The sequence below is a fragment of the Serinus canaria genome, chromosome 2 (genome assembly GCF_022539315.1).
Source record: "Serinus canaria isolate serCan28SL12 chromosome 2, serCan2020, whole genome shotgun sequence".
Classification (NCBI taxonomy): domain Eukaryota; kingdom Metazoa; phylum Chordata; class Aves; order Passeriformes; family Fringillidae; genus Serinus; species Serinus canaria.
In genome coordinates, this window is record NC_066315.1 from 77,292,040 (window position 1) to 77,312,290 (window position 20,251).

At 41.4% G+C, this 20,251-nt stretch overlaps 1 protein-coding gene across 1 annotated transcript in view; it reads left to right on the plus strand.

Moving 5' to 3' along the window:
* The window catches only part of MYO10 (myosin X), a 162,900-nt gene that overhangs the window by 62,626 nt on the left and 80,023 nt on the right, over positions 1 to 20,251 (plus strand). Inside the window, exon 3 of the mRNA XM_030231269.2 lies at positions 10,082 to 10,240. Within this exon, the coding sequence (XP_030087129.1) occupies positions 10,082 to 10,240 (159 nt within the window). The remainder of the gene's footprint in view (positions 1 to 10,081; positions 10,241 to 20,251) is intronic.

Consider the following 20,251-nt stretch of genomic DNA (forward strand, 5'->3'; position numbering starts at 1 on the left):
AACAGGCTTCCCAGGAAAATTGTCGTGGCACCAGTCCTAACAGAGTTCAGGGATCATCTGGACAATGCTGTTAGTCACATGGTTTAGTTTTAGGTAGTTCTGCAAGGAACAGGGAACTGGACTCCATGATCCTTAAGGCTCCCTCTCAACTTGAGATTGTCTATGATCTGAGATCTCTGCAAACTCATACAGAGCTTTGTACCGTCTGTCATTTAGATTTTTTATTCTTGTAACATAAAGGCAAAAAGCCCTAAAACTATTTTTTTTAACAAGCAAATATGAGAGTAGACCCTTATCTAAATTTCGCTGGAGTGGGTTCAAAAGAACTTGAAAATTAATCCAGTCCCTCAAAGATAATTTCAAGCTCCACCAGTTCACTCTCATGTCAGTCTCTTGCTCATTCTGCTTCTCTGTAAACATGTCAATAGGTAAAGATCTAAAAGGTGTTTTTTAAATTAAGGCAGGAAGGTCCTATAGGAGCAGGCAGATTGCTGTTGTGAACAAAAGGTTGTTGCTGTGAGGCATACAGTACTTACTCTGGAAAAATCAAGCCAAGGTTTGGAGAAATTAAAAAAAAATAACAGAGGGAAACATAAATTGAGAGTTTTATAGTTAAGAGTTGTCAGGAGATCTGAAAACTGAAATTATGTGTTTATGGACTTCCTCTATACATATGCAAGTTGTCATGTCTTTAATTCACAAACAGCTTTAAAAATAGTTTGTGAGAGGGTTTTTGCCCTCAGCACTGGATTCATGACTAATGCCTGCCAGTATCCTATTCCTGCTCTTTATTATTTTATTGCCCCAATGTATTTAGGGCGTCTCACATAACACTTATACTTCTGTTTCAAGTAGAGCATTAATTAGTTGTCTGACAACCCTTTTGTGTTTCCTGTGACATTTAGGTCCTCCCTTGGTTGTGGGCAGAACAGACATGGAACCAGTTGACTGACAGCTGGTCTGGGGTGCACCTCTGCCAGATTTCAGGGACTGGACACTTTGAATTCAAAATGAAATGCATGTGTGGGTTGGAAAGCAAGTTCTTGCCTTGACTGCTGGGACAGGGTGGTTCCAAAGAGACAGATCTCCCTCTGGGGAGGTAATGGGCAGGACAGGGCTCCAGGAGGGAAAATAGGATCGTAATGGCAGGAGGCAGAGGTGTGGGGGTGGGTAAGAGAAATGACTGGAAATAGGGGAGGTTTTGCAAGAGGAATACAGAGGTGGAGTTGGCAGTGGAAAGCCCTGGAGGAGAAGCATGCTTTGCTCTGTTGCCAGTGGAGTAAGACCTGCAGGAGAAGAAGTTGTGAGCGAGTTGGGTCTGGGAGGTTACTGCTCAAGCCTCTGTGGGTGGTGTCTTTCAGGATGGAGGTAGCTGAGGGTTGTAAGACCTTGCAGCCCTCCCTGACTGGTGCATTGCTGTGGGAGTGCACTGGATCATGCTGCCAGCAGCCAAGTGCAGTCTGTGCTGGCTCTTCTCCAGCCTGGCTCCTGGCCATGTTGGTTGTCTCACGGCTGGTGTGAGGGTGGCCCTGGAGCCTGCTGGGGTGCTCCTGCAGGTCTGCCAGCTCCTGACACCCAGCCAGTCCTGGGTGAGTGAGCCATGAGCTGGAGCAAAACCTTCAGTGTCTGGCTGCATCTGACCGGAGCTGAGGGGTTGGTTGCTGCCTGTTAGGAGGGGTGAAGGAAACCTAAGCCCTAAATTGTCTCAGCACATGGAAATTTACCATGAAGACCATCCATTTCTATGCAAAAACCTTTCTTCTGGGTCTGTTTTCTTTTTATTCCCTCCCAGGCCTCTGCAGCAGCAGTCTTGTAGAGGAAGGAGCTCCCCAGCCTAGTGGCTGTGGTCTCCCTGTGCAGGTGACCAGCTTGCACTGGGTTGATGCAAGGACCTTTCATCCATTGCAGCTGGTGTTGCAGCAGAGCCTTCATGGTTTTGGCAATAATACAGTGGTGATAAGTGCCAGAAACTTTCCTGGATGGAAATTCCTACCAGGCAGCTGTGCCTGGCAGCAGCTCCCCTGGTATCTCCTGATCCCCCTGTGCATGCAGGTAGGATAATTCCTACAGGGTTTGGGCACCATCAGCACCCACAGGCCATTGGGGGCTACACCAGCAGCCCAGACGAGGCCAGTTCATGTAAAGTGTTGGGTTAAGAAGAACATAGAGGGATGAGGCCAAAAGGCTCACTATGGCATTGCTTGGGTTTTGTTTGGAATCCTGGAGAGCATATCTGGAGTATCACCTTCTCTGGTGAGCCTTCATTTGGGAAAAGGCATGCTTTACAGGGATGCTCCTTTAGAGCTCCAGCTCCCATAGAGACGTTGCATCTGATTTCACTGCTGTGAGTTGCACACAGGCAGCTCCTGTTCTAGGCTTGGAGACAGTCCAGTCAGCTATCTGCAGGGCTTTTTCCTTTTTTATTTTGTTCTTAGAAAAAAGACCTATTGAGATGGATTGCTTTGTGTCTCAAAAAAGCTGGTATAATTTATAGGCTGCTTATTGACCATAGTTGTTCCACTTCTTGATAGTAGGGCATATTATTCAAATCCAGCTTTGTTCATTCCATTGCAAATAGTCATTGTTTATTTCTATGAATCACAGAATAAATACAAATTTGACACTGAAACTTTCACTTGAGCAATAAATGATGCTGAGAGGAAAGCTAATGCTCTCAGTGCCTGGCATTGTCCGTAGATGTGCTTTTCCATTGTGTGGAAAATGATGGATAAAGGGGGAGAGTTTATAGTGTTCTGGTCTTCCTCTTGCAGAGACCATCAGTTTTGACCCCCCTTGTCCTTTGAGCTGGTTAAGGTGATGTGCACTGAAAGCAAAAGGAATGACTGCCATTACATCTGTTTACTGGTTGCTTCTTTCAGTAACACTGATTTGGGAGTGCCTTTGGTGGGGTGTCCCAAGACAGATGGAGATTGCACCCATGGAGAGCATGGGCCCAAACCTTCTGTTTCTGTGCTACAAGAGGGGGTCTGCTCTCTCTCATCTCGCAGTGACGTGTGGGTCAGAGCCTCCTCCCTGGGTTACTGCGTGGCCAGAGCTGGTCAGACCTTGCTGCTTTGTGGCTGCCTGTCAGGGAGCTGGAGACGTGTGCTGGGGTACATCTCCTGTATCCTGCCCTTGGACTGCTCCACTTGTTCCAGCATGGTGGGAAAGCTTGGGCAGCTGCAATTCTCACATTCTTTGTTCACAAACAGAAAGGAGCACTTTTGCATGGTGAAGAAAGTGCTGGTGACATGTTGCACATTTACTATAGGACTGCAGTGGTAGTATTTATAGGTGGGCTTTTTAAACTTTGAGCTTTGTGGAGTCTGCAGGTGCTGTAAGTTATACCAGATCACTTGGAAAGAAAGTTAAAGATGCACTTCTTCGTTTTTTCCTTGCAAGAATTGTATGGACTGCCTAGAGGCTTAGCTTACAGTAGTGTAATCTAGGTAAAATGGATGTGTTTAGTTCCAATTAAATTTCCTAATTGCCTGTGTAGGGAAGCCCAATTGAAGGGTCATAAGTTCTGAACGTGTAATTAGAAGCTTGTTCATACTTGATGGCAGAGCTTGTCTATGAATGGAAATGGTTCAGAGAGTGAAGCAAACTTTCAATACCTCTTGTGGAATGGGCGTTAGGTGGGAAGTGTTGATCAGACAAGATTGTTGACAGTGGTCAGCATGTAGAGGAACAACAAAGAGGCACAATTTAGTGGGTTGATGAGCTCTGCTGGGGCACTGACCAAGGCTGTCATCCTGGCAGTGTGCTTCCTGTCACTCTGGAGCTTGGGAGCAGAAAGGGAAATTCTGTGTGGGTGTGAGAACCTGAAAGTTGTGGTAGGAAAGCCATTTGAGGAGGTGCTGGAAGTGATCTCTGGTGCTGTCACTGCTGGAGGCTGGGGAGAGGATGAGGAAGGCTTCAGGGCAAGCTCCCAGCACCTGAACCTGGGAGCAGCTACTGACACAGGTGTCCCACAGGTATCCCAAGGAGTCTGAGAAGAGATATGAAATGGGGGCTGAGAGGAAGGGTTTGGAAGGGGCTTGATTGATAGGACAAAGAACAAAGACTGAAAATGGCAGGAACCAAGCAGAGGGTAAGAATAAAATGTAGGGTTACCACAATTTACAGGCTGTGTGTTACTCAACTGATTGGGTCGGTACAGTGATGTGCAAAGTGGTCATTTAGACATTTTCCATTAGAGATCAAGATTAACATCTAACAGGTAATGGAGGCCAGAGACTGCAGTGGTTCCCAGCACAAAAGGGGGAGAATTTTCCAAACAGATGGAAAATAGGCCGATTCTCGGTTGATGTGTGTATGGGATAGTTGCTTGGAGAAAAGACAAGAAGGTCACAGATTGGTGGTAATTCTTCCTGACATCAATAGATGTTTTACATAAAATTATTTCATTTTCCTCCATGGTGTCATAGGTAAGAAGCTTCATTGTGGAGTTTTCTGGTTACTTTGATAGAGATTGCATTACATTACATCAAAGCAAACCTTGGGCCTTAGTACATCTTGTTATCTGAAAGATTATTTTGGAACAACACAGTGGGTGTCTAAGGTCAACTGATACAAAAAAATAGTAAATTACTGGGCAAAAACATTACTTGGGTTTCACTTTTTGTCACAATTTACTGTAGAATCTTACAATGTCAATAGTTTTTCTGCTTTACGTTTGATCTTAAGATACTTTAGATTTGCAAGAGAGCATCCTTGTCCTGTATTTTAAGTATCTAATTAGACAGTAGATCTCTCCAGGAAAAAAGGATAAAATACTACATTTTTGGTTTTGTTTTTTATCTCTGGGTCCTTGGGCTTGTCATGATTTATTTTTCTCCCTGGAACGCTGCATTCCAGCTTGTAATGGCCTCCTTTTTCTGCTTGGACACATCTATAAAGAAATTTTGTAAGATTTATTACATTCTTTTAACTTCTAAACACGAGGGAAACACAAATGATGATCCTTTAGTTCAGACCAACAGCAGAGAATGAAAAAAGAATTAATATTTTTAAGTGGATGTTTGTCTGTACAGTCCTGTGTTTTCCTGGGCTGTGCTCATCTCTGCTGTGGGGTCAGTGACATTAGGCAAAAAGATTACTCAGATAACAGAGGGCACTAATGTCATGGACATATGAGCCAAGTCCTCTGGAGCTGTGATGTCCATTTTCATGGACATTACAGTAGCCATTGGGATTAATCCTGTGAAGAGTTCACATAGGGCAGTTCATGGGACAGCAACAGGAAGGCTATGGGCTTCTCTTTTTGGGTCAATTAGTTTTGCTTTCTGGTCAACTGCCCAGATGCTGTTTTCTAGTATCACAGGAATTACTGAAAAAATTGTGGTTGTTTGTTGTATATTTTTACTTTGTAAACCTGTCTCTCAGGTGACTTCTGTACAGTAGCTCTTTGTTTTCACTTTTCCTGTCCCGCTAAATTTTGTTTACCATATTTTACATTATCTCTCTGGTTATATGGGTTTGAGCAACCTCATTTAAATTGGGTGTGTGACAAAACTTTAATATTACTGGTTTATGTGTTTGGATATCAGGATTATCTTCTGTAAGGCCCTGAAGTTTATAAAGTACACCTAGGGCTGATAAAAAATATTCTTAAGCAACAAAGAGCGGCCAAGGGAAGTTGGTTGCTCCATGTCTGTTACCCCTACCACTAAACCCTCTCAATTTATTGGAACAAGACTGACAACAGGGACGTGTTATACTGCATACCCATGCCCAAGCAGGGAGTACTTGGCATCAGTCAGGCAGTACCACGTTCAGCACATGTTACTAATGGCAAGGCTATGGCAGGTGACCAGCTGATGCAGTTTCTGCCCACGAGGTGGGTAATGGGTCAGTGTGTAGAAGGGGTTGTTCTAAAATGCTTGCAATATGTGAGCTCTTCAGTAGGTGATTTTGCACATTTTCAGAGAACAGTTTTAATAATGATCCAGCTCATGTCAGGGCTTCCAAGGTACATATAAGCCTACTTCTGCCTTTAAATAAAAATCTCACGGAAATCTCCCTAAAACAATGCAGGTTTTTATTCAAATACTGACTTGTTGATCAGGAAACTTTTGGAGTACCTTCTGCCTTCCTCCCATCCAATATGGGTCATCAGCATCAACCCAAAACCTTACCTCCTTGTGGAAAACACCTGGAATGATTCAGTTGAGTATGGGATCCATGCAGGCTGGAAATCCCAGGTGTGACTTGTAGCTTTTGCAAGAAGTGGGGATTGTGAGGGTTTTTTGATGTACATAAGCACTTAATTCAGCATTCTTTTAGCTCACTTGACTCAGCTGTTGTGAAATCTCTTGATGCCATTTAATGATCTGATTCAAGCAGGGATTTTTTAAATTTGGCATCGTGTCACAAAATGGTAGCATAAGAGAGAAAACATTTGTGCTCTTTCATTGAAAGCCTACTTTGGTACTTTGCTCATTTTAATAAATTGTATTACAAATTGCATCTTTTGTTAAAACATAATTTCCATAAAATCTTGAACTTTAATTTTTATTTTTTCAATGGAGAAAATTAATTTTACATTGTTTTGTGGTATTTCCCTTAAATGGAAGGCTTGAAAGACAACTTTTTTTTCCCCACATGCCAGATTAATTGTGCAGGATAGCTTTTGTCCTCTGGCTTTTTAGGCCACTTCTTAATTTGAGTCCCTTTTTGGCATGTTCATCAGAGCACTAGTAAGCTGTGGTAGGGACAGCAGGGCAGTTTTGAAGGGTTCTCCTTTCTCAGTGAAATGCACTTGACTGTTGTTAGGCTGAGTTTGTGGTTTTGTTTTATATTTCTTAAGCTTGTTCTTTTTGTTGTTGCTCTTTACATAGGTCCGTCCTATCTCAACCTCTAATTTTCATTTCTAGAATAACATCAAGAGTTCTTATTTTGCATGCTGTCTCTTTAAGGTTAATTTAGAGTTTTCCATGTATTCAGCATGTTTGTTATCTTGAACCATTTATAACTAGAAAGGAAAGACATTTTTGCTGAATTCTCATTTAGGCTTGTCTTAAATCTTATTCTAGTTTCCTGCATATTGCACTTGACCTTCCAGAAATGCTGGGAGGTTCCTTAAGGATGGATGTTCCTGCACTCTGCCAACAGGGTCCTCTTAAAGTTCAGGAGCCAACTGGGTCATCTTCCTGTTCTTTGTGCTGACCCTGCAGAGTAGCTCTAGGTTCCTATTTCCTGAGGATTTCAAGTGCTTTAATATTTTATAACATGATCTTCTAGTTAGTAATGATAAAATTCAAGGTATTTTTTCCACGTCCTTATCCTAATAAAGGCGTGATTCAAGATGAAATAAAACAAAGCAGGCCTTTCAGCAGCAGGACTGCAAAAAGCCCATTTTAAGGAGATGAGGTTTGTACATGTGATCCTGTAGCCCTCTCTCATGACTTCAGTCTTGTTAGATGACTTTGATCAAGTGTTACAGTGGGTTTAAGAAATCTGAGGGATGCATGGTTCTGGCAAAAACTAAAAATAAAGAAAAAGTAGCTACTCAGTTTTCAAGAAGAGCTCCTCCTCCTTTCTTTTTTGGGTGGCAGCTGTTATTAGAAGTTAGTATGTTTTCTAGCTAAGTGAAGCACAGTCCTATCTCTGAATCAGCTCACAGAATAATTTGTTCACCCAAACAAGAAGGCAGTGTGTGGCAGAGATGGAAGTATTAGAACAACTAGACTGAAGAAGAGAAAATAGTGAGTTTGAATGGTAAGGATGAATCTGCAGAGGCCATCTTTTGTAGTGCTGCCACGTGCATCTCATTTGTCGTGTTGTTTTTCTAGGTGTTTGTCTGTGAATTCTTTACATTAATAAACATGCTGAGTGATGTACGGGGTGCTCTGCCTACCCTGCTAACCTGTGCTTCACTCATCAAAGGATAGGCATCACAAATATGGAGGTTATCCTCCTAGAAGTGATATTTTGCTTTCCTTCCATGTTCACATGAGATGCACTCACAGGATATGTGTCGTCCCCTTCTGGTTTCCTAATTCTCCCACTGAATCTGTTTTTCTGTATCCAGGATGATACAAAGCCTCTGTTAAGTTGCTTCCTTTTGTAGGATTTGCTCTCCTTATACCCCTTTTATTTCCCAATCCTTCAGCTTGAAGTAATTTTGTTCTACAGTATGACCTTGTTCTCCTGTATGGTTCTTCTGACTAGGAGCTGCAATTTACAACTTTTGAGATGTAATTATCTCTAATTCCACTTACAGTTTGTGTGGTTAGTCTTAGGACTGCTAACACATTTTTCAGCCATGAAAGTTTTGCTGTCAGTTGATGCTCTTCACATTTGTTCTGTCTATTGGATGTTCTGTCTGGAACACATGCTCCTGCAAGTGGCTGCTTTCTCCAACTTGGCAGGGTCCCTCTGCCCTGTACAAATCCTTGTCCTGTCATCTTTAGGGCTCTTCACTGCAAAATAAGGCTCTGGTCTCTCCATGTCTGTCTTTTTCCCTTAGCTAAGGATTATACCTAGGATGTTCTGAACCTGTTGGAGCTTTCTGACAGTTTGCTCACATACCCTGTTGATGTCTGTGATGCCTCCCAGCTCCTGTCAGAAATTTCTTTCCCAGATCTCGTTTCTTCCCCAGCTTTCCTTCAGTATGCTTTGTGCTGGGGCAAGTGGCACCTGTAATGGTGTGATGGCCTGTGTCCCCATTTGTTATGTTTAGGATACTGTTTTAATGAGGAAATGTCTTCAGGCTGTACTCCTCTGTCAGCTGTTAGGATAGCCAAGTACAGAGCTTCGGTGTTTCATCTGATTTGCCTTCAGCCTCTTGCTTCTTCAGCCTCTCTTTTCTCACTTGTCTCAGCAGGACAGACAATATCACTGTTTGTCTGGATGGCCTCCTGCAGTGTCACTTGTTCAGTCTTTCGTTGCCAGGAACATACATAAGGTTTTATGGTGAAAACCTCTGATGGGTTTCCTCCTCCTGTGCAGAGGTGGCCCCTCAGGCACAGCATGACCCCAGCCCGCAGCAGCATTCCCACAGTGCTGGCTGGTGCTTGGCTGACAGTTATGGCTCTGCTTCTGTTGGCTTCATAAATATTATTTTAGAGGATTTCAGAAGGGTTTGGGTTTCTTCTAATGTTCTACATTAGGATTTCCACAAATCAGTTGCATTAGTTCCATGCTTTGACTTTTTAACACTGAAATGGTGCCATTAGCAGGGACCAGAATTGCCTGAGGAACGTTGGCTGTGCAAATGTGGGCATATGTCTACAAGGATGAGGTGCCAAGATGTAAATTTGGAGGAAGTGGGATGTAGTCTTTATTGATGTTATTAGCATTCATAAAAGTTTAACTATATTGAGGATGTGTACATCTTCTTGCATATTTGTAATAGCTTTACAGAAGATATATAGTAGTGTTTTCCAACTGAGTATTTAAATTCTTTTTTAGGGCTTTTACTGTCTGTTAAGAACTGGCTTCAGAAACTAGTCTCAAAAGTCAATTAAGAAATCTGTTGGCTTAATAATTTCTAAATATCTGCTGCACACAGAACTTAAAATGCTACTTGCATTAGGTGTAATGACTGTTTCCTGACTGGAGAGTTGAATGGAAACATTAAGAGGATTTCAGATCAAACATGAACACTTGCAGCCTATTAGAGCATTAATTTTAATTTGCTGTTTTGCACAGTCAAGCATTTCCTCCCAGCGCAATTTGAGTGTAAGTGGGTTTTACTGTAAGAGGTGGTTTATTGTTTGGTTGGTTTCTTATTTTTGGGAATGGTTATTGTTTGGTTTATTTTTCTCTTGATAAAGTCTAGCGTGAATCCAGTGTGAAACGAGATTGCATTTGCCCTTTAACAGGAAAAGCCCTTACAGTCCTCAGTGCACTATCAGTGTGTTCTGGTTTCTGATGACCCATGTAGGCATTTGGGGCTTCAATCAGTGTCAGAGAAGCTTTAGAGGAAGGTATCCCTGCCAGGCTGTTCTATTTTGCAAGCCTGCACACTGATAAGCTGGATAGGGGATATGAATGGGTGTGAAAGCTCCATTCTCAGACAGGAGTTTTTGAATGTGTGCTCTGATTAATACTGGTTTTGTTTCCCCTCTTTCAGGTATTCACTTATAAACAGAGCACAATCACACACCAAAAAGTAACACCTATGCATCCAACAAGCTCAGAGAGTGTGGAAGACATGGCAGCACTCGTAGATCTCCATGAAGGCTCCATTATGCACAACTTATTCCAGCGATATCAGCAAGATAAAATCTACGTAAGTTTTTTATAAAATTAAGAAAAATATCCACTGGGAATGTTTTTGAATGTGTAAGTGCTGTGTGTGTTTTGCTGTTCTGTGCTCTCTCCTCTCCTAATGCTTTCCAGTTCCTTGTGTATCCACATAGAGCTGAAGCATGCCTCTTATAGTGACTTCTCACCCACAGTGATGGAAGGAGAAGGTAGCTCAGGCTGGACATGCAATCCCTTGGAAATCTTGAAAAACTGGCATGCTACATACACTCGTACACTTTCAGTGACAGGGCTGTGTAAAGGACTCTCGTTTTCCCCTTAGCCTGTAGACTCTCTGCCCCAAAAACATGTGCTGTGTATGTCACCAGAGAGGATGTGGTGGAACCTAGTCTGTCACTGCCACTTGAGATCCTGTTAGGCCAAGATCCAATTCTGATCAGCTTCCCCTCTTGCATTGTAGTAGAAGGGTTATTATGAAAAAGAGGCACACAATTGTCAAGCTGAGTGTTTGTGCTGTTAAAATCCTTGGAGTTTGGGGTCTGTAAGAACAGACAGCTGTTTATCAGTTTCTAAAACTAGGAATTAGTCCACACAGAATTCCTTTCCTTAACTCTGTAATGAAGATTTTTATTATTATATTTACCTGCTCCTTCAATATTTTCATTCATCTTAAATTAGATACAAATCTTTTGTGAGTCTTGAACTGCACTAATCATGAGAAAGATACAAGGAATATTAGCAGCTGCTACTGGTTGCAAAATTGCACTTTTCAGAGGTTCAGTGGTTGGCCATTTTGGTTTGGGTTTTTTTAGTAGTAATTGCAGAACACAATTTTTGTTTCATCACATGTCTGGGCCCTTGATTTGACCACAGACATGCTTTATTTCAACCATCACCTACTGAGTTTGGCATCTTATTTGTAAATATTAACATATCTAAGTGAAAAAATGAACTTTCCCTGTATGTAAGATTTGATGAAAAGCGAAAAAGGGCACAATGAAATAATATTCCTTTGCACATTACCCTAAAAGTGGCTAGCATGGGGAATCCTTAATACTGAGGCAGTTCTCTTTACATAAGTCTTTATGTATATTTTTTATCTCAAAACAAATGAACTGTTTTAACTTTCAGAAAAATCAGCAAACAAAAGATGAATAGCATAAATGAACAGCCCTGTGTGTACAAGTTAAAAACATAGACTTGACAGAAGTTTAGCTTTCCATCCATGTTATTAGATTAGCATGTGGTACTCAATGTGAGTCAAAATTTAAAAAATTATTTCATGATGTTCACTCACATAGGGGACACACCCCCTTTTAAGAATCCAGGAGGGTATGAGTGTGATTTTTTTGATGAGGCATAGAACAGCCTTGTTCTGAAGAGACATGTCCTAACTTCTTTTCTTAGCTTGTCAAGGCAAGTTTAGGGTGTTCTGATCTTTGGTGCTTAGCGAGGTTTACTTTTCTAGACAAACAGGTTTGTGTGCTGTTAATGATGACAGATCTGCAGTTGCTACTGACTATGCATTGTCCCTTCAGTTTTGCTAATTTAACTGCTTACTCTTTTGAATCCACCTGAAAAATGATTCAAAAGGTGGTTGGGAAAAAAATGTGTGTTTTGAAATGCATATGACAGCCTTTCTCTTGCCCTGTATGTGTAACCAGAACCAGATTATAGAAGCATCTTCTTTTCTCCAACCTCATTGGTACCCCACTCCTACTGCAGCAGTAGTATTGTTTTAGCAGGAAAGGGCTTCAGGAACAAAAATATCCCAAAAAACTGAATGCATGTCTTGAGTAATTTCATGAGAGTTTATAAATATAGGAACATATATTTTAGGAGGGGGTGTTGTCATTGCAAAGGAGGTCTGTCATTTTGAGCCAAAATTGCTTCACTATATTGAGCAATTCAGTCAAATTTTAATGTTAAAAAAAAAAAAAAGACTGAAGATGTATTAAGATTACCTTTGTTGAAGGTTACTTTGCAGCTGATCATTCCAACTTCCTCAGTGATTCTGCTTTGGGATCAAACTAGTCATAGTACAGGACAGTAAAAGTCACTGGAATTTCTGCCAGGAGCAATCAAAACTTTACAGATTATACATTCGCCTTCTCCCTTGACCAGGAATGGCTTTATCATTGTAGTTCACACATTGTCTTTTGTATCTGCCTCATCACCTTGGCTGTATCTGCCCCCAGGTGCCTTAGGGATAAATTGGGAAGGCATGTACCACTCTCCACTGTGGGTTTAGGGGCTGATCATCCCATTGAAAGACTTCTTGCCATCCCCGGATATAAATCACCCTATAATTGCTGTGTTCTGGCTTTTAGCTTACAGATCCCTTTTTTCTCAGTTCTGTGCACCTTCTTGTTCACATCCTGAGTAGGGGGAAGAGATATGCAAAGTTGTATGCTGTCATTTTTTGAGTTCTATGCTTGTAGTATTACAACTATATTAGTGTGGTTCTTGAGCATGGCAGCTTTTTGTTCCTTTTCACAGTGGCATTGAGACCAGAAAGCACCTTTTTACCTGACCAAAGAAAACACTTAGTTGGGATTTGAATTTTGGGGCTTGCTTGTTCACATACACATAAAAATTATATCAAGTGCAATATACTTAATTGTAGTGTAAAGTGTATATACTTTCAAAGGTACAGAAGAAACAATTAAAGGGAAATTTAAACAGTTACTTTCTCAGAAAGACAATTGTTTATGCAGATCTTCCTCTGTTAACTTGTGTGTTGTTCTCTATTTGAAAAGCTGTTTCTCCAGCAATGAGCATTTAAATAAATATCTTCAGATGTTTGAGCTCAGTTTAATCTTCCGTTACTTATTAACATTTTTGTCTCACACACTCATACCCGTGTTCCTAAACTTTTCACTACTTCCCACTTCATACTACGAAGTTATTTGTTGTTGATGCCAAGTTTAGTCAAACATGTCAGCGACTTTATTTGCTGCTGCCAACAACTGCAGCTTTAGAGGGTCAGCAGAGGATTTTCTGTATTTTCTGATATGTCCTGGGGAGGGAAGAATATTGACTTAGATTACAGATTATGTTCATAGTGAGAATGATGCTTGGCTCTGAACATAATTAAGGCTCTCAGCTGAATCTTCGCTGTTTGCAAGAAGGTGAATGACAAAATGTTGTTCTTGTCTATGTGCAACCATCTTCTTGTATCAGTGTCAAGTCTGTTACCATCTTGTGATAGTTTTGTGCGAATTTCCATGAAAGAGTGTGTGCTTTCCCTTTCTGGTCTGTGAGAAGCATAGGATATACAAGTCCTTTCTTGAGGACTTCCAGGCAGGCTGGTACTGCCTGGTATTTTTTTCAGGCTTTGTGACTGCATTTATTTGAAAGTTTGGTTCTGTGCTATCACCACATTTGTTGTCCAGGAAAGGACAAAATTGAGGATGGCAGTGATCATACGGTGCACAGGCTTTCATTGCTACTTCATCTCCCATTTTGTTCCTATTGGGAACAACAGTGGGTGATCCAGCTCTGGACATCAGCATACAAGGTTTAATGCTCATCTTTGAATGCTCAGATTAACGTGCATGCTAGACTGGCATGTGGCAAAATATGGAAAGATAAACACTAATGCTAAAAATGGAGGATGACCACATTTGAAAACAGAGCCTTTTGTGGAGGCACTTGGGGGATTTGGTCACCTCTGAAGTGAGGCCATCACAGGGCACATAATGTGAGGAGGGCAAGTGCTGTGGCAGCCACTCTTGTCAACATTCAAAGGCAAATTGTTCCCAAGCTGTTGATTCTGGTTTACTTTTAGTTAAGTACACACTGCGGAGCAGACTGGCTCAGCCTTGGAGAGAATTCCATAAACCACACGGCGTGGATTGTGCTGTGAGTCACACAAATTATGGTGTTTGGACTGGCTCTGGGATGAGTTGCAGTTGTCTTGTCTCTGCCAGTGGCTGGTTATTGATGCAGGTGAGCAAATTACAGAAGAGCAGAGCGGAGGATGAGAGAGCAGCTTTTGCTGAGGTGAGAGGCAGGTTGGAAATAACTGCAGTATATATTGTGCAGGTCAGTGCAGAGGCTTTCAGTGTCATATCCACCCTCATTTGCATGAATTCAAGTAATAAACAAGTATCAAAGCCCTTTTGATTAGCTTTTCCCTTTTGAATTAAGTTAAGAAATGCTAGGTAGGCACATCCACCTTTGAAGGGGTGATGATGACTTGACACGTGCCTGCCTTGTTTAGGAGGAGGATGTGCATCATGCCCAGAGCGGCGTTCTGCTTAGGCTGCAGTGTGGTGGTCCCTTGGTCACCCTTCCCTGATGGGGAGGGAGAGTGACTTCCAGGTTGTCCAACAGTTGGGTGTGGTGTTCAGGAAGGGTGAGGGACAACACAACCTATTTTTGCTCACTCTCAAATTAGGACTGCAGCTAGCCCGCCAATAATTATAACCATCTGTTATGTTTGCGTGCATATGTATGAAAAGTTCTGTACCAGCCACGTCGGCATGTAGTGCTGTACCAGCCACATCCACATCAGAGGGAGGATGATGGTAATTAGGAGCTCAGTTTTCATGGCTGGCTTCTCTTCTCTCTTCAGCTGAAGCAACAAACATTGAATAACTTGGATGAAAAAGCAACATTTATCTGATTTTTTTAAAAAAGGTGTTAAACTGGAAAAGTTGTCTCTTCCCTGACAAGGTTGTTGCAGAGCTCCTAGCCACTTCATTGTACAGAATGCTCAGTTCTATCTGTTCTTAAAAGGGATTTTCAGTTATTTATGCATTGATTTTTAAATCTATTAGTGTTTATTTACTTAAGCTGCACATTCAGTTGGAGTTTGTTAAGCTTGCAGTAATTAGATAATTTATCTCCCTCGAAGTCATGAGGGCTCCCAGAGGCAACTAGTTGATGTTTGTGGTCTATTAATCAATAATCACCAGAGGGGTTTTTTCAAATTCTGTTTGCAGACACAAACACTTTAGTATCTAGGTCAGTTGCTCTCTGTGACTTGTTTTTCTGGGTTTTTGCATATTTGGGTTTTTTTTCGAGTACAGTAAAACTCCTTTTTGATCCAGTGCAGTTGCTCTGTACCATGCTATGATGGTCAGCAGGAAGTGGATATTGCTGCATGTTACAGTGAAAAAATCGTGGGGTACACTAAAGTAATGGTGGATGTAATGCAGACAGACATAATTCATACACTTCCATAGCACTCCTGCTCAGATGTCCTCTGACATGGACACAAGTTGTAGGTGAAGGCAGAAAAAAAAAGGAAAATGAGTAGAAGCCAATAGAATCATAGAATCACTGTGAGTGGAAAGCTCCTCCAATGTCTTCAAGGCCAACCTTTGACTGAATGCCACCATAAATACCACTAAACCATAGCCTTAAAGTGTTTTCTAATAAAGACAAAACCTCATGACTTGTTTCTTCAATGGAAAAAGTTGGACACACTCCATGTGGAAACTGAACCTAAAAAGTGTGTATGACATGGACCCCTACCACGTCCTGGAGAGCTCAACAGCCTTGGTCTTTGGCCTGTCATGTGCCTTGCTATAAATAATTGTGGGCCATGGACTTACAAAACCCCAGACAATGGTACCCAGAAACTGTGTCATGAATTAGCACCATAAAACATGTATATAGAAAAAGTACATGTCCCTAGAACAATTACACTAGCCCCTAGGAGTACATTTATCTTGGTCTTGTCTGCAATCCAGCTGTGGTTGCATGGTTCCTCTCCAGAGGCATCCACTGCTGCAGAGCAGTCCCAGGTAACCACTTTGCAGGATCTGCTCTGTAGTCGCTGCTGTTTATTTAATTGCTCTGCTTTTACAGTGAAGAAATCTTCAAAGTGTGCTGATGAATCACAGTGTTTTTTACACCTTCCTGTGCTACTGAGGACATGGGGAAAATTCTTGCCACCAGCTCTTTCCACAGAAGTGTGGAAGCAGAGAATGCTGTTGCTAAGAATGCATGACAAATGTCTATACATAGCTGCTTACCTCCATAATTAGAATGTTATGCTTGCACACATCAGATAATGTTTTCAAAATGTGGTTCAAAGCGAGTTCCTGTCTCCAAGCATTAATTACAGCTTCCATTTCACATCTGTTACTAGAGAGCAGCAGACAAAGATCTATAAAAACACAGCAGGGTTTTAATTGGAAATCTAGTGAAATTTATTACTGGTGATTGTTTTTTCTAAAGGCTGGTCAGTTATATAGATCAAAAATTGTCTACCACAGGCAAATTAACTTTTTATTTTTTTAAAGTATGTGTGAATGGAGAAACATAGCTGTAATGATATGAGAAATAAACAAATGCCATCACTTGGTTAACCAACCTTGCTTCTGACTTTCTCCATTCTTCATGACTTGTGGAACTGCTAATAGTTATAATAACAACAACAATAAAGAGTGTTTGTCTGAACTCTTGTCCTCACAAAGTCCTCATCTGAAAATACTGGGGATTTTAAAGGTGCCTTTTTTCAGATCCAAGGAAGTATTTCAGCCCAAGGTGTTGTGATCAATGTGATAGCATTAAAAGGAATGAAAGGTGTGTGTCGCTGAGCACACTGCCATGTATGCCACAGCTACACAAACACTTTGCAGTGTGTGCAGTGGCCACATGTGTGCACACCTGCACCAACAGATACAGTTATATTATGGTTTACAGCACGTTAGGGGGTGTTGGTAACCTGCTGGGTCTATACACACCTGCTAGCATCAGTGGGCTTGCTTTAGTGAGGTGGAGAGGGTGAAGAGGTCAAAGTTTTATTAAAACATGAAAGCTTGCTCTTTCTATTCCTCTCTGTACCAGTATTTTTTTTTTTCTCAGTTGGTTAGTTGGTTGGTTGGGAAATAAATAATAGATGGACTGGCAACAAGGTCAGTTTCTGTTGACTTCCATGAGTTGTCTGTTTGTAATACAAAACTCTAAGCTATCTTTGATGGCAACTTCATATAGAAAACTATGAAGTAGGAATCTGTCATTGTGTCCAGATTTAGAGTTAGTGGTGGTGGTATATATTGATAATGTCTTCCCAGATTTGAAAGCTAGTATTCATTTATTGCATATCATGGCTGACTCTATGAGCCAAGAACAGAAAGCAGACCAACATGCAGAATCAAAAGAAAAATTATAAGTCATTTGCACAAATAACAACAGCAGCTTAGAGCTGTTCAGTCAGAGCTTTTGTAAATGGTGCTGAATGCTTCTGCACGTGCCATTGCCTCACTTGGTGGTAAGCTTTGGCTCCTTTCTGTAAGGTCTGTTGTTCCCAGTTCAGCAAAGTCATTGAAAGGAAGGCAGGAATTTGGGCTCCAAAACTTGGGGTGCTTACCTGTCACCACCACGTTTTACATGAGTTAGGCTTTTACTGTAAATCAAGCTGTGCAAAATTCCCTGCCTGTGCTGCACTGTCCAACTGTCTTATACACATATTCCAGCAGTTTAATACTAGAAACGCTGCAAACAACCCATTTAAGTTGGGAGCGAATTAACTTTCCTAGCTATTGTATATCTGTGTAAATGGATTACTGATTCATAGCCAGCCTGTTATTTTTTATTTGAAAAGAGTTGGTCCCTTTCTCACAGTCAGTTTCAGCTTTTTCCCTTTGATGTTTGTCAGTCTCTCCTTTTAAAAGCAAATGGAATCCAAAAGTTCCATTTAGCAGATTTTTGACAGTTAATTCCATTTCCATCTCAGTCCTGGTTTCTCGACTGACGGCTATTTGGCAGCAGTTCAGTGCCATCCAGCTAACTACCTGGCATAGAGATAGATTTCAGTTATGCTGGCTTTTGATTTCTCTTTTCATGCTCTGTTAAAGAGTAATTCCTGCTCTTCCTGCTTTCCGCCTAAAAAAGCCCTTTCTATAGAAGAGGTCTTCAAATATTAAAGAGCCATGGAAGTTATGGAGATCTGGATATCAGTATGTAAAATACTTTCAGGCAGAATTAAACAGATCTGTGAAGCTTTATATAACAATATTTTGCCAGTGTTGTAGAAACACTGCTCTTTGGTTCATCATTTTACTGGCATTTTGGTTTTCCTTTGTGTGTATTTTCTCTGAAAAGCCCCTTCATCTCTCCAGTATGAATGTATAGGAAGGAAGAAGACCATTTTTTTCTTTTCCTTGCTGGAGGGTAAATTAGACCTTCAGACAGTTTTGAAAGGCTCATTTGAGCATTGTGCAATAACAGAGCAGGAGGAAGAACTAGTTTGTGCCACAGGCCATTTGAAATGAAGTGATAAGCCGTGGGGTCTCTGCTTTTTGTGAGGCCTTTTTTGATTTGAGCTGGAGCTCGCCTGGTTAAAACTGTGCTCACAGATTGTTACAGTCTCACGTGCAAACTTATTTTCACATGCTGTGTTGCCGCCCATGAAAATAACAAAAATCAATGTCTTGTTCTGATCAATCGTGTTTGTGTTCAGGAGATCACTGCCTCTATCTGCGTGGCAGTGGAAAAGAGAGAAATTCTTCAGTAATTGTTTATATGAAAACTGTACAAAAGATCATTTTTCTGACCCAGTAGATAGGACTGCTGCATGGTAGAGATTGCATTGTATTAGTCAGCAAAAAGTACAGTAAAAACAAGGAGACTTGGTGCTTTTTACACAGGTGAAAAACTGCCAGAGACCCATGAATATCTTAAAGAAGGAAAAATGTCTATCTGATACATACAGATGCTGGTTTGGTTTTTACCTTTGGCTGTAAAAGTGCTCTGTTATCAACCTTTCTTTAAATTGGTTTTATACTTCCTAAATGGATTGCTTTTTGTGTGGATTCAGGATAACCCTTGTAGTGTTTCCTTGAGTAATCCCCATCGACATGGAACAATCTGTCCAATAGGAGAAAATGAAGAGAAAAAGAAGATGAGATTAAGCTGTGAGCGGATCTCTTAACCCGGTGGAGAGGTCTTCACCATCTCTGAGCCTTCTGGGGAAGCAGAAAGGTGGCTGCCTCCGTGCAGGCTGGGGTATTTACGTGGCACCTAAGGTGACCACAACCCAGTTTTTAACCCTTAAGAAACAGACCTAGACAGTTTCATTTAACTTCCTAGAGCATGGACTTAATGAATGTGCAAGATTGAAGCTGTCAGGAGTGGAAGGATTCTCTTAGTGTAGAAGTTAAGGTAGCTGGGTTACTAAGTACAACTTTTTTCCTGAAGAGATAGCACAGCCTTTGCCCTTGGAGGGGCTGGGGAACAGGACTGTGTTGCTTAACGCTGTTGCACCAAGGGAAGCTTAAGGTCACATTAGTTGGATTGAAGGGTAGACATAACAGACAAGGCTGCATCTAAGAGGGGGTCCTGTTGCCCAACAGTTGCCTGTGATCACCTGAAACCACACTTTGAAATGGTCCAAAACTATTCCAAAATCTTTACGTGAACTGTGCTGGTGGAATCAAGCATAAAGCCTGGCTTTGAAAAGGCCTGTTATGCCTTGGATCCATTTGTGCTCAGCACAGAAGGAGAAAAGGCCAGCAGGGAAGTGGTTGGTAGGAGAGGCTGCTGCAGTTTCCATCATGGACTGGAGGACATGGTTTGAAAGTACAGCTGAGCAGTGTGAGAAGACACTTTCCAAAACCAGTTACAAGGAGAAGATGTAGAAGGTGGGTCTTGGCTGTAGGTGTCTGATCTTTCTAGTGACATTCCATGTCATGTTCTGGTTCTCCTCTAAAGGTCCTCTCGTGTGGGTGCTAACTCTTGTATTTGTAGTGTGGCCTGTGTATTTACAAGCAGCTGATTTTGCAATCAGTCTTACAGCTGAACTTAAGGAAAAAACAACAGTTTAGGGGTCATCATGTTGAATGCAATGACAAGGAGCACAGATATAGAAAAAAGCAAAGCTGATGTAAATTTGGGCGGTTGGAAGTTCACCATGAGTCACCAGACGTGGTGAGGACTGCAGGAGCCCAAGCATGTAAGGATGATTATAGAGTATGGCATTTCCATCTTAGAAATGGCTTGATTGGTTGAAAACATTTAAAACATGCAGTTTTAAAAAACATTAAATTGTAGTTTAGTACTTTGCTTTGATTATGGTTTT